At 44.3% G+C, this 14,943-nt stretch overlaps 1 protein-coding gene across 2 annotated transcripts in view; it reads right to left on the reverse strand.

Moving 5' to 3' along the window:
- ITGA9 (integrin subunit alpha 9) overlaps positions 1-14,943 on the reverse strand; it is a 331,274-nt gene that overhangs the window by 108,265 nt on the left and 208,066 nt on the right. For both annotated transcript variants that reach the window (XM_070577273.1, XM_008524662.2), the window contains exon 18: positions 13,101-13,251. In XM_070577273.1, the coding sequence (XP_070433374.1) occupies positions 13,101-13,251 (151 nt within the window). The remainder of the gene's footprint in view (positions 1-13,100; positions 13,252-14,943) is intronic.

Below are 14,943 nucleotides of genomic sequence, written 5' to 3' on the forward strand. Positions count from 1 at the left end.
GAGAATGCAATGAGACAAAGCACCCAGCACAGGGCTTGAAGGATGCTCCATTAATGCCCACTCCTGCCCTCACAGTTCACTCAATAAGCAGCTCCACACCCCGCCCAGAGGATGCCACACCTAGACCACCACCAGCCCCCTTGCTCCAAGTACATTTAGGGTCCTAATCAATGTCTTGATAAGTTACAAAGTTAGATGACCTAAGGTCAAGAGCTATGGCTTCCCTCAAATTTTGCTATGCGTACAAACACCCAAGGATCTTGCTGAAATGGAGATGCTGATTCAGCAGGTCTTGGGTGGTCAGGTCTGAGATTTTGTATTTCTAACAAGCTCCTAGGTGATGCCATGCTGTTGATCCTTGGCCATATTTTGAGTAACAAGGCTATAAATGACACAGCTGAACTTCCAAATAGCACAAAGAGACTAGAAGAAAAAATAAAGTAAATGCATCACAAATAAATAGAATCATGCTGTGGCTGCCACATTAACAGAAATATCATGTTTAGACCTAGAGCAATAACAATTCTGTGCTGGGCTCATTGGACAGGAGTTCAGGCCTGGGATCCATATTTTAAGAAGAAAGATGCGAAACTACACACAGCACAGAAATAGATAAATAGAACAGTGAGGAAGGGGCTGGAAATCTATACACCAACCAGAAGGACAGGGGTACTGGACCTTGGCCTTTCTTGCACAAATTGGCCTAGATATAGAGCTGTGGCACCTATGTTGGGGGCCCCAAATCCAAATACATTGACATTATCATTGGAATGGCTTCATCTTGTGAAAATAAGAAATGCATAAGTCAATGAAGATAGATAAGGTAGATGGATAAAGATCATCTTATACTTCATTAAGATCTGACAACTACTGAAGGAGCAGACTCATTGGACACTGCTTGTTGGTTGTTGGCAGAAACCTGGGTCACATCACCTGCTGGTTCACACCAGGTGCTATGCTACCCCTGATTGTGGCCAAACCAGACCTCCCCAACAGGTATTCCTGAGGATGATTTTTTAAAAATTCTAAATGCAGTAACGCAGAGCCTGAAAGAACTTTGGCAAAAGGAGAATAAGACAGTAATTGTGCTGGCCACTTGCCTATTTGTGATTCCCCCTTTCCGCTATGTATCTCAGAGACACATACTGCAAATAACCTCTCCTGGGTTTCTGCTGTGACTGACTCTGCTGATGCCTCCCAATGGCCACTCTCCCCTTCCTCCCCATAAACAGAACCTGTGTTTGGGGTGGCAATGTGCCCAGGTAAGAAAACTCATCTCCCAGCCTCTTTGCAACTAGGGGTGGCCAGATGACATGGTTCTGGCCAATGAGATGTACATGGAAAATGTTGAGTGAAGCTTCAGGAAAGCTCTCTAAAACGCAGCAGGCCTGTTATCTTTCTTCTTTTTACTGCCTGGAATGCAGTTGCAATGTTGGAAGTGGAAACCAAGAAGCAACATAAATGAGGAAAGGCTGAGTGGAAAGACAGAAGGAACTGGGTTCCTTATGGCATTGTGCAGTTGCTTACTGGTCCTGGAATGTCCACTTCTAGATTTATTATTACAAAAGGAAAATCAAAATCTCATTAGGACCAGCTGCTAAAAGTTGGCCTTCCTGGTACATGCTGTCAAATACATTCCTAACTGATTTGTAAAATCAGTTGCCTAATCCACTTGCTTAGGACAACAGGATAGGCTGGCTAGTTACGCTCAGGTGCCTGGGTAAAAACAATGCCAGTGGCTGTCAGGGAGCAGGGGGGCTACTTATAAGTCTGGCCTCAAAGGGATGAAATGACAGCTCTGGCAAGCTGGATTGTAATGGCCCATAGCTGTGCACCCAAGTTCTCTGTGAAATTCCAAGGGCATCTACATTTGCCAATTTCCTAATGCCGATGCTGCCAAAAACACCCTGTGCGCAACTGACACCGAGAACATCACACAAACACCTCAAGAGTTCAAAGATCTTTGTCATGCATATAATATACCCTCCAGAACACAACACGAGTTGACAGTAATGCTAATGTAGCAAACACTTTCAATGTTCCATCCAGATCCCCTCGGAACCCCTTTATGTGTCCACCCTCTGGCTTCAGTCTGCATTTGTTTCCAAGAGCCAGCACCTGTGGACCTTCTTTGGCAGCCTGCCCTCAGGCTACTGGAGCCACTGTGTCAGCACCTCACACTCAGAGGGTGGAAAGTGCCTGGGACTTTTACTCCTCTGTAAGTGGCCCTTAACCAATGGCTGGTGCTTCTGGGAGAACAAAAGCCCAGCTTCCTGACCTTGTGATGGGACAATGCTGAGGTGTGACCCATACTTCAGAGCCCCCTGCAGGATCAGGCTGAGGCCACCCTCTGTGAGACTTGGCCTGACATCACACCCTGCCCTGTCCTGCTTCTCCCACTCTCTACATTCACCTGGGGAGCACGCCTGTCATACCACTTGACACAAATCCTCATCTCAGGATCTGCTTCAGGGAAACCCAGCCTAAGAAACCTACGTTCTTCTAGATTTTTTTTCCTTCTTAATTGTTTGCCTTAGCTCAGCAGACCATTTTCATGGCTTTCTTTTTAAGAGGTATTGTGCTGCTTTATGAAAAAGACTTAAAATCCAAGACTCTCCTCTTAAAAGAGGAAATTATTAAATTGCTGTTTTGCTGTTCATTAGAAAAAAAAAAAATCCAGAGGTTTGACACATGTTTTCTAAACCCCTCCCCCCAATAGATTTGCCCAAGTCCTGTAGCTCTGGGAAACGTCCTTTTTAATTGATCTTTGTCATAGCTACAGCTCTGTTGACATTTCTGAAGCAAAACGTAGCCTTCCTTCCAAACGCAGTGAATACACAAACGAAGCTTTTCAGATATGTGAAAACTGAGCTCCGCTGTGGAACACTGAGGTCACGTTGTGATTTGAAATGGACATCTGGGTTTCTCTACCACTTCCTCACTGCCGATTGCCTACCGCCACAGGAAGGGCCCAGCCTTTCCCTCAGGCACAGTCTCACTCTGGGTTAGGATCTCTCTGGCAGCAGGGCTGAAAACACTAAGGCAACAGCCACAGGTAATCCAGGTGAGGAACTGCAAACCTGGCCTCAGGGTACCTGCTCCCCACCACCCACTCTCCCTCTCGAGAAGGAAGGTCAGGACCAGCAGAAAGAACTCTGAAGTGAGGGGCCCTAGGGAATGTGGGATTTACCTTTCACAAGGAAGATGGGGAAGACCAGCGGTGTGAGAGAAAGAGCTTGCTGCTCAGTTAGAGCCTTCAATGGGCTTGGAGCCAGGTGAGGTTTTTCTGCCTGGCATTATGCAGGAAGTTCAAGGTAAAGTCACCAGGGGGCTTGGGGCAGTGGATTAAAAACAGGAAAGGGGCGGAAAAGACTTATTATTTTCTGAGTATTGATATCCAGCCTCAGGGCTTTCTTACAAGGGCAAGCAGCAAGTTCATTCATCATCTTAATGGCCTGGCCAAGATGACTATAAACATCTAAGGATTGTATTTTACTCGGGGCTACTATTAACTTGACGAGAGACATTGGAGAAAGCAGAACACAATGAAAATCAGTTCCTGCCATGAATGAGAGTGGTGGCAGAGTGAAGGAAGGCTGTTTGAAATCTGCTTACACACTAAAGGGTGAGGTGCACGCACTTCTGCCTACAAACCCTCCTGATGCGCAATGCTCCACTTAATACATTTGGTTTTGTTCATATGTACAGGTGCAGTTCCTGTGTGGAACCTCCTGTGTAAGAACAGGCCAGGGCACTTCCACAAATATAAAGGTATACAAACACCTAACTGTCTAATCTTTCCCACGCTGAGTCAGAAACTGGATCAGTTTTATCACTTGGCGCCATCTTGAGCAGTTTGCCTTGAAAGTGAGAAGAGAGAAACTCCTTAGAGAAGGGGACTGCCCTTTCTGTGGTAAAGGTAGATATAAACTGGAAGAATCACTTTACAAGAAAAACAAACTTACAAGCCCTCTATGCCTCTTGTCATAAAGAATAAGGCATTGAAAGCTGTGAAAACTGACCTGAGGGTTTTTCACCCACAAAACCAACTTGGAGGCTGAGTTTGATTCAGAACTCAAAGCACTCACTCCTCTGCAAGAGCACAACTGAGCTGTCCTTCTGGCAACTTCTAACATCTTCACATCTCCCACATTAGTCCTGTCATGAGAGGGAAATAAAAGGCCATGGGGCCCATCCTTCCATCTCAGTCTTTCAAAGAGAGGAGAAGGTGATACAACAAGTTAGCATTTGAATTCAATGACTTACAACCAACGGGTGCAGAGCAATGATTACATTTCCTATGAACTGGAAAGTGCTCTGAAAACTATAAAATGCATTGTAAATTGATGGGAGGAGGGGGGGTTCTATGTTCCCCACCCCAACCCCATTGGATTCATGATCCTTCCTCTTCCTCACTTGCCTCTTTCCTCCAGCAGTCCCAAGATGGAATCTCACCTTCTGATATCTCTGCCCTGTCAGCTCTCTTTCTTGGCTCTTCCTCGGCTCTTCCTCCAGGATGTCACCAGCTTCTGTCCTTCCTGTTTCCTCAGTCAAAACACAGATGGCCCATCACCGCCTACCTGATAAAAACATCTGAATTTCTCCACAAGGCTTCACAGGACCTGCCACCCTCCTGCAGACTTCTGGGCCAGTAATCTCCCTGTCCAATCTTCAAGACTCAGGACCTAGTGCTGCCATTGTTTTTGGAGACATGAGTCTCCTCATTCTCTAAATTCTGATATTATTTATTGCACGCATCATATATTTGAACAATTATATATCCTGGATTTCAAAAAGTCAACATCCCAAACCAAAAACTCCAATATTTCAGCAAACAGTACGTAAAAAAAACCCCAACAAAACAACAAGAATTATTAAAAGCAAACAGGATCCACAAAAGCCAATACAAATTTATTTAAATGACATTTACCAAGTTTTATGTTAGTTTTCATATAATTTTATTTTTTTAAATAAAGGCAATTCACTAAATATAAAAAATATTCAGTTTAACACTATCTCTATTTTTCGACAGTATGGAGACACACATGCACATGTACACACAATCCTTTAAGACCACGACTCTTGATTTTTAGTTTAAAAGGAAGAGTCAACACTCTCTGACTTATATGCTATGTCTTAGTCTTGCTTTATTTCCTCCTCCCCCTTAGCATTTAATCTTGGTCTGAAGTGGGTGATCAATATACACCTTCTGAGTAAATCAATGAAATATAAAGTATGCGTTTGTGTGTGGTGGGGAGACAGGGCGCTACCATGGGAGGTATGCATCCTGTACAAGTAGTCTAGTGCTGGCCTCATTTAATCCTCAGCACATCTCAATTTATAGAGGAAGAAACTCAGGCACAGAGAGAAGACCCTTGGCCCAGGGTCACACTGATTGCAAGAAACAGAGGTGGAGTTTCACCCCCGCATCTGGCGGGAGCCAGAGCCATGCTTTCCCTCTTCACCACCGTGGCTGCTTGTTATTTTACTTCTAAGAACTTCTAAAGTACAAACTCCAGCTTAGCTGCTTCTTGCAATCACTGAAAAATACAAATATTCCAGCTTGAAAAAAGTCTTCAAACTAACATTAGCTTTAAAAATTCCATGGACACTACATTTGGGTTGACCTTCTCCAATCCCCACCTTCCCCTTAACACACTCCTACTTTAAGCCCCCAAACTCCAATCTCTGGCTGGCTTATCTGCTGCAGGGACAGATGTGAAATGCAATCAAGGCTGCAGACAGATGAGGTTTTAGCAGAAATCCAGATCCATGGGACAAACAGGCAGGCAAGAGAATGGGACTAGAACATATGGAAAACAGCTAAGCTGGATGTCACAAACTGGTGGCCTACGGGCTGGATGCGGTCTCTGGACATGCTTTTCTTTGGCCCTGACAATGTTCAAAGAACATTTTAATTAGCTGCCAAAGTCACGAGATTTCACATAAAAATGTGGATTTCTGGGTTTTATTGAAAAATAGCAAGTCTGGCAGCACTGGCCCTCACTCCCACCTGATAACCATTGACTGCTGCTGAGAGTTGGCTGCCCTCTGTGCATTAGGCTGGAATCTTCCATTTCTCCACAGTCTCCACTGGTTCCTACTGTCCCACCTCTGGCCTCCTCTCCCATTTACAACACTTGCCTTGTCCCACCCCTGTAGATTGCGCAGTATGCACCACTAGTTCTCATTTTAGAACCGCAGGGAAGTTCTTTTAGTCTAATTTACAACTTCCAGAAGCCTAGAAAGTGAGGTACTCAGACTGGAGATGCTGCCAACCCTGTGGGCATTTCTAGAAGATGCTGGTGAGCCTCAGTCAGATGACTTGCATCTTTCAGGGTGCTCCAGCCCACTTGCAACTGCCAGTGTCTGCATCTGTGTGCCTGAGGGCATTGTTCCAGAACTGTGTAGGCTGCTCTGGTCACGCATATTATAGGACAGAAGTACTTGGGAATGAACATCCCTAGAAAGGCTCGACCATTGACTGTTTGGGAGGGGGTATAAATCCCCCAGCTCCCTCACCCCTGAGGCTTGTGTTTTGCACTGTTTCCCAGAGTTGCCTGTGGGAATGAGCCCCACTGCCCACTGTAGTAGCTGGTTTGAAAGTATCCTCTTTATTAGCTGCCTCCATCTGCCTGTATCACTTCTATAACTCCCTATCAGTGCTTCCTGCACCTCCCAAATAAATTAATTGTCCTCAATTCCTTGCTTCAAGGTCAGCATCTGGGAGACCCAAAACAAGATAACACTGACGCTGTGGAGAAGAGACTGGGTCAGGGCACCTGTCCTCAGTTCTCCCTTCTCTCCTGGCATGGCCTCCTCTGTAACTCCATAGCAACATGCTGTGTCCCCTTTGTGCCCACAGGTCAGCTGTGAGCTCTCATGCACCTGGCTTGAGGGTTCCACTGTCCATGTCTGTTCCCACGTGTGCCATAACAGTCAATACCTTAGAGATGTACTCATGAACCCAGCCCCTTCTTTGACTTTCTCTCTCTTGGTCACATCAAGTCATTCATGAGTTCAGGAGTCCTAACTGACAAGCAACTTCAGCATAGAAGAGCAGATACCAGCATTCCTAAAATGTCCTGAGGTCACCCACCACTAGGAATGTTACTGGCCCTTTGTCCCACGTGGGCAGCCTCGTTCCATCTTGCTGGATCTCTCTTGTCCCTCCTCCTTTGCTCTCCTCTGCCTTCTCACCCCTGCTCCAGCCTAGCTCTCTCCTTCATGACCCAAATAACTTGATCCATCCCACCCACCCACTCTTGGCACCAGGTGATACTAACTCTTCAAAGGCCCATCCATCCACCGTAAGCATTTATCTGCAGACTGCGTCCAACCTGAGACTAGCTGTTACAATAATGACTTGCTTCACTTTGTCATATCTGTGCTTCAAAGCAACTTTTCAGCACCTCTGTAGAGCAGTTGGCATCTCGCGCTTTAATTGCTTGCTGACATACCTTTCACCTCATTAGGCTGTGAGGTCCCTGGGAGCAGGGACCCTATTTTACTCATCTTTGCATCTCCTAGCAGCTGGTACAGTCCCTGGCACTTAGTGGGTACTTAATAACTATTGTCCAAACAAATCCATTATGTTCCACAGAGGAAAGAAGGGCCAAAGCTCTTTGTGCTAAGTGGGATTACAGCAAGAAATTAAAACTTGACTTTATCTAGACTCCAGGGCCACATGGCGGTACAACTCCAGGGGGCACCATTCACATTATATTCTGTGGAGCTGTGCTCTGGGGGTGTCACTTACATAGAACCCAGTATGAACGTGACCCTGGAGTTGTGTGATGCAGCAGTGCTCCAAATTGCATTTTCTTCATTCTTCCTTATTCTCTCTTTTAACTGTATGCTCATTCCCTGCCCCTAAGAGCTCCCTCTTACTGCTCCACAGGAGACCATTATATGGCCATTATATGCTGCACTCCCACTAGGTCCGCACATGCCAGCCAGCCAACCAGCTGGGCAGCCACCAACAAATTAAGTCCTATTTTATAGAGTGTTTTCAAGTTAGCTTTATTTAGGTGAGAGAAAGTCAGCAGATGGTCATCTGTGTGCATATGTGCACCCCACATTTTTTTTTTTTAATATTGGCACCTGAGCTAATATCTGTTGCCAATCTTTTTTTTTTTTTCTTCCTTCTTCTCCTCAAAGCTCCCCAGTACATAGTTGTATATTCTAGTTATGAGTGCCTCTGGCTGTGCTATGTGGGACGCCACCTCAGCATGGCCTGATGAGCGGTGCTAGGTCCGTGCCCAGGATCCAAACCGGTGAAACCCTGGGCTGCTGAAGCAGAGCGCGTGAACTTAACCACTCGGTCACAGGGCCGGCCCTGCATCCCACATTTTTATAAGCAGCCTTCCCTTAAAGGAAAGAACCAGCACAAACCTATGAAAGCAGCCTTGCATTACAGAGGATAGAAAAATCTATCTCAGGGGATATTTTTTGTTCAGTCTCAGAAACTAATATACGACTAATTGTGTGATGACCAAGAAGACTGGAGACCTTGGAGGCCTGGGCTCTGAGTTGCTTTGTGACTTTGGACAAGAGGGACAGCTGGTCATCCATCTACCCACCCATCCACCTACCTACCTACCCATCCATCCATCCATCCATCCACCCACCCACATCACCTGTGCCACCAAGCGAGGCAGCTGCATAGGTAACAGCTGAGCTGAGATTTGAGGACAGAGCAGCTCATTAAACAAAAATGGGGTGGGAGGAATTCCTGGGTAAAGGTAGTTTCAGCAATAAATTATGAGTGGATTCAAGTGTGTATGTGGAGGAATCGTGAACAATGAGACTATGGAAGAAGAGAGGCAGGAAGGACCAGGCTCAGAGTGGCCTCTCATGAACAGCTGAGTCGTCTGAACTCTATCCTGAAGAATGTGAAGAAGGAGGAGTGACAAGATCAAGTTTCTTCTCAAGTTTTTATGGTATAACTGAGATTATAGACTAATTTTTATTAATCTTTTAAATTATGTATTTAATGTGGCAATATTTTTTATATTTGCCTATTTCAAATATTTGTAAAAATTGTTTTTGCTTACTTCTATGTTTACTTGGCTTTAACACTGCATGCAACAACTTCTACATCCTTGAGTGTTTTATCTGTAAGTAACTATTTCTAAGGAAGCTTTCATGGTTATTGCAGCAGATACTGCCAACGCCTTGCTCACATTCCCTAGAACCAACCAGAGAATCCGTCACCTGAAGCCAGTCCGCATCCAGGCCAAAGGCTTCCCATATCTCTCTGCCTGAGTTGTTTCCTGGTGCCAGGGAACGTGGCCCATAGCCAGGGAAGGCTGGAAGTGCCATAAAGTTCATGCCCTTGGAGCAATTTTTCCATGGATGAGTGACAGGAGTTGGTGGATGAATCCTCCAGCAGCTCCTCGCTCCTCAGGGGAACGATTCTGAGGTGTGTTCCACAGCCTCTGTCTCTCTGAGGGTCCGCAGCAGGATGGAGGCACAGTTGTCCAGAGCAGTAATCTGCTCATCTGTGCACTTTCCTGTCTCATCCCTTCCCTGTCTAAACTCAGCACTCTCGCACAGCACCTCCTGAGATCACTCTCGAAATAAACTACCTGTGCCTACGTCACTGTGTCAAGGTCTGCTTTTGGGGGAACCCAAATTAGGAGAGTTAACAGACTTTATGAATTCTCATATATCTGAGGATGTCTTTATTTTGCCTTCACAATGGAGGGCAGGTTGCTGGGTATACAATTCTTAATTCATAATGAAACATATTCTAATTTTTTATATTAATGTTACATAAAAGCCTATAGAAAACTTCTTTGCTTTCTGTTAGGTTTTAGTAGTATCAGCTTTATATTCTTAAAATTAAAAATTTCATGAAGCTATGAGTAGACATTAAACTGTTTGTAATATTTTTGCCCAGCATGTACAGCACCCATTCAAGGAAATGGAGATCTTTCTTTGCTGTCTAGTCATGTCATTTATTCCAAAAATTCTGGAACCATTTCTCTTTGCTGATTCTCCACCTTCCATACCTATAGTCTTCAGTGTCATTCTTTTTCATTGCTTTGTTCTTTTTCTCTGAATTCTCAGAGACCTTCTCAAATATACCCTCCACAACAAGGAATCAATTTTCCATACTGCTAATTCAGCTCTTTCCTGATTGTAACACATTTTAATTCTGCCACTGCTTGCTTGGTTTCATTATAATATTTCCTTACCCCATCCACAACCTTTATTTTTGCTTGCATCTCAGTCCATTCCATTTTCATCTCAGTCTATTGTTCTACTCTCTGATCTTTTGCTGTACTCATTTTTTCTTAAATTTTATCAAGAACAAGAGTGGATGCCCTGTAAAATTTACTTCTGTTTTCTATTAATAATCTTTTTAAAAGGCATGTTTTCCCTCTGTATCTTGAGTGACACTTTTCTTAGTTTGTGTGTTAGAATCTTTCTGGAGGGCCCATGTTGGTTCTGTCAGGTCTAGGCCGGGTAGGTGCGCACTCTTGGTTTCCCCTCACTACCCACCTGGGTGCTGTGAGAATCTTGTCCTGGGGCTGGGTGATGTCATTTACATTCCCAGTTGATCAACTTTGCAGTTGTGGTTGTTGTCATGGGACGGGAATTTTTGTTTCTTTATCATTTCTTCTCCTTTCACACTCAGGGTCATCTTGCCCATCTGTTTTTCTAGTTGGTCTTGCCTCCACAGCAGCTACATGATCTCTCTGTGCCCTGCCACCTTTCTGAGACTAATGCTCACCACATCCCGAAGAGCCTCTGATACCTTGCCCACTTTCTGTCAAATTGAAATCTAGGGTTCTCTGTGCCAAAGGTTTTAAAGGTTGGTGGGACTCAAGGGCAAAGGGACAAAAATGATGTAGTCTCATTTTCCCCATGATCACCTAAAGTGGCTAATGACGTACCTATGTCCTTCTCAGGTGCATTGTCCTTGACTCAAGCCCCCTCACCTAGAATATCTGGGGTCTACTCACCACCCCTCAATGGTCAATGATGATACAGGGGTGGCAGTGATGCTCCCTTGCCAATTCAAGGTGGGGACAATTCTGCTGAGTGATTTATGCTCTAGGGCATCCCCCCATCTCTTCCTACCCTAAAAGTCAGACCAAGGCTAGATTTTATGATGGCACACCCTTATTCAGCTCTTTCCATGTCCCATCCTGCTTCCCTCACTTCTCTTCTCCCAAGAGCATTCTTCCAGTAAGTCAGACGCACCCAGATCACATGCAGTAAGGAAGGAACGGGAAAATGTACACAAACCCTCTGGTATATAGTGGGTGGTCAATAAATGCTACTTCCCATCCTCCAAATAGTTGTAGGACTAAGGATATAATCATTTGCTCATGATAGTCTCCGTAAAAGGCATTCATCACAATATTACTTAAAAGAGAATAAAACTGGAAATAACCTAAATATCTAACAATAGGAATGTGTGGATAATCCATAGCAAATCCTATGATAAAATATTATGCAGTCAACAAACTAAACAGAAAAAACATGGTAAAGGGGAGTAAAATAAGATCCAGGAGGCTACTTAGTTTATAAAACGCTACTACCAAGTCCTATGTCCTGACAGAGGAGGGCCAGCTCTGAACTTTGCAGCAGACAACAGAATCAACAAAGCTTAGTCAGTTACAAGGATGACTGTGTCCACAGGGAAGAACGACTCAAATGCTTGGAAAAAGCACAGCTATTCCTAATTCTGAGACCAGAGAGAAGTTTCTCCCATGGGTCATGAGTGAGAGGAATCTGTGTAATGTAATGACCCAGTCACCAACCACATCCTCTCAGTTACCATAGAGATGAACTTCATAATCTGGTCCCTCAGTAAACCCTTCTCCCCTCATCCACCCTCCTATCCCCTACAGCAAAATGGCATCATGGCACATGAAATTATGTAAAAGAGATTCTGTGCATAGCCAGAGATAATAGAACCCTATAGATATTTGGTTCCCTCCTGACTAGGCTTAAACTGGGGACAATTATTATGGTGTACAAGGTAAATAGAAAGCATGCCCTTCCCGCAGTCCTTCTTGATTGCTTTTGTGGCATCCTCCAACCCTGGAGCTCCAAAAGCTATTAAACAGCAGAGAGTTTGAGATGACCTCTTAGAAAGTTCTTGGAGTGCCATTCTAGATGGCTGTATATGCTTCAGTTGTCCCCTAAGCTGGGCAGGGTTGACATAATCCTGTCAAAACTATTGAGCCTGGCAGGATATGTGCCTGAACAGAAGGGCTGCCCAACAGCTCCAAGGTGCACCCAGTGCTCAGCGGTGGGCAGGTCAAAGGTCTTCCTCAGAAAGTGATTTTCGTTCCATTTTAACACAGACCTTAAGGCAGTGCAGTTATTATGCTGAATGCTCTGAAAAGCTGCAAAAATTCCCATCGGAACAGCTGTCAACAGTTAGAGCAACCACTGCATAGAGTGAAGTCTGTTGGAGTCTACTCATTCCTCACATTGCCTGCAGAAGAGGCCTGTTATTCTTTCTTTCCAAAAGTGGTTCACTGAGGGGGACTATGAGACAGGAAAGGATACCAGCTCCTTTTTCCTTTCTGAGTCATGCTATTTAAACTGCAATTTATTCAAATAAATTAATTCACTCAATTCAGGGAAATAATTTAATTTCCTCAATTCACTAAAATATTTCAGGAATAAATATGCCAAAACATATAGGCTGATGTGCATGACCCTCTAATGGAAAACATCAAGTGCATTACTGGTGAGAGCAAGCATGATAAGCAGTGATCATTTCCATTTCTTATCTTGTTTTTCATGACAACTACTGACCTAAGATGGGAATTCTCTAGAACATTCACGTGCTGGAGATGGTGAATGTACCATCTTGGAGAAGGGGCCAGACATAAAACTGTTCGGAGAGGGTTTCACAAGACAGAAGGGATGGGAGACAATGTAAGGTATGGATATTGCTCTGGCACTCTGTAGGGATTTATGGGTTCTTCTTTGGCTTTCTAAATCCAGAAGGAAAAAATTCTAATAATTCCAAATGATACTCCACATAAGGCAATAGTCTTTGCAGAATCACTGCATATTCCAAGCTATGATGAAAGTCAGCAAAAGCACTATATGGGTGCCCTTCTTACCTTCTGCCATATGTTGATGAAGAAGAGCTCCCGGGAAACATTGAAGGACACATTGGCATCATAGGCATCATCTCCGAGGTTGGAGATGGAGATGTTTAGGGAGATATTCTTCACAGCCCCCAAAGCTAGATATGGGGTTTTCTCATCAATGCTGCAATGAAAAATACACAGCAATTAGTGCCCTGAAGCTTTCACTAATATAACATGAGGTATCAGAGGGTAGTTGAGGGTGGAAAGGCAGAAAATCCACTGGGATCAGAACTATAAGTCTCAGAACCCCATTAACCAGTCATGCATCCTTGGGCAATCATTTAGCTCCCATGGGCCTCAGCTTCCTCATCTAAGCACAGAGGGGTTCTACATTGCCTAACTTACTAGGCTGTTCTGTGGCTCATGTGAAATCTTGTACATGAAACTTGGGAAATTATAAGACATTTAATAACCTATATATGGAATTTGGTCATCTATTAATTCAAATATTTTTGAGCACCTACTGCACGCCAGTCACTACTCTATGTGCTAGAGAAAGAGCAGTGAACAAAATAGAGTACTTGCCTTCTTGTGGCTTCAGAGAGACAGAAAACACATATATAAAGAAGTGAACATACAGTCAGATTGCGATAAGAGCTATGGAGAAAACTTACAAAAGGAAAGAAGGAGAGAGAGCACCAGATTGGGAGAAAGTGGGTTGCAATTTTAAATAGGGTGGTCAGGGAAGCCCCACTGATCAAGTGACCTCTCATGAGAAACCTGAAGGAAGTAAGAGAGCAAGATACACAGATATTTAGGAACTAGCAAAGGAAAAGTCGTGCCTGGCATGTTCAAGAACTGGCAAGGAGGCCAGTGGGGCTCAAGAGGAGTAAGCAAGGAGGAGAGTCAGCAAGGAGGAGGAGAGCTTAGGGAGCTAAAGGGCGTGGGGGCAGGCAGATTATGCAGGGCATTGCAGGCCATCATAAGGACCTTTGTTTGACCCAGATGGGAGGCCCTGCAGGCCTCCGAGCAGAGCAGTGGTGTAACCTGACTTCCATGTTTAAGGGCTCACACTGGCTCTCATGTGAACAGTCTGGAGTGAGTGGTCAGGGGGAAACAGGGAGCCTGGTTAGGAGGTTCTTGCAATAATCCAGTTGCAAGACGATAGTAGCTCAGACCATGGTGGTAGAAATTGAAGTAGCGAGAAGAGGTCATATTCTGGATTTGTTTCAAAGGTTGTACCAACAGATTTTGCTCATGGATTGAATGAGGGGTGTTAGAGAAAGAGAGGAGTCAAGGATGGTTCCAAGGATTCTAGATTCAACAACTGGAAGGGAAGAGTTATTTATTGAGATAAGAAAGATGATGAGTAAAGAAGGTTTAGCAGAAAAAATCCAAATGCTTATTGGATTTTTAAGAAGAGATGTTGAGACAGTTGGATGCAAGGATCTGGAGTTGAAGGAGGGAGACGTACATTTGGGATGGACTAGAAATATCAATAGGAAATGCATGTAGATAGAGAAGAGGTCTCACACTTAGGAGCTGAAGATGAGGAGGAGCTAGCAAAGGAGACAGAGAAAGAGTGCCTAGGGAGATAGGAGGAAAACTAAGAGAAATGGTATCCAAGGGGCCACATGTTTCAAGGAAGGAGTAATTAATTTTGTCAAACATAGGAGATAGGTCAAACTGACATGAAGAATTACAACTGTCTTTGGACTTAGCTCTCTGAAGGTCATTGGTGATGGCGATAAGAACTGCTTAAGTGTAGTGATAGAGATAAAAGCTTGATTGGAGTTGGTTTAAGAGATGTAGGAGGAGAACAAATGAAAACAGTGAGTACAGTCAACTATCCGGAGGAATTTTTCTGTAAAGG

Source organism: Equus przewalskii, chromosome 15 (assembly GCF_037783145.1).
Source record: "Equus przewalskii isolate Varuska chromosome 15, EquPr2, whole genome shotgun sequence".
In the NCBI taxonomy this organism is placed as follows: domain Eukaryota; kingdom Metazoa; phylum Chordata; class Mammalia; order Perissodactyla; family Equidae; genus Equus; species Equus przewalskii.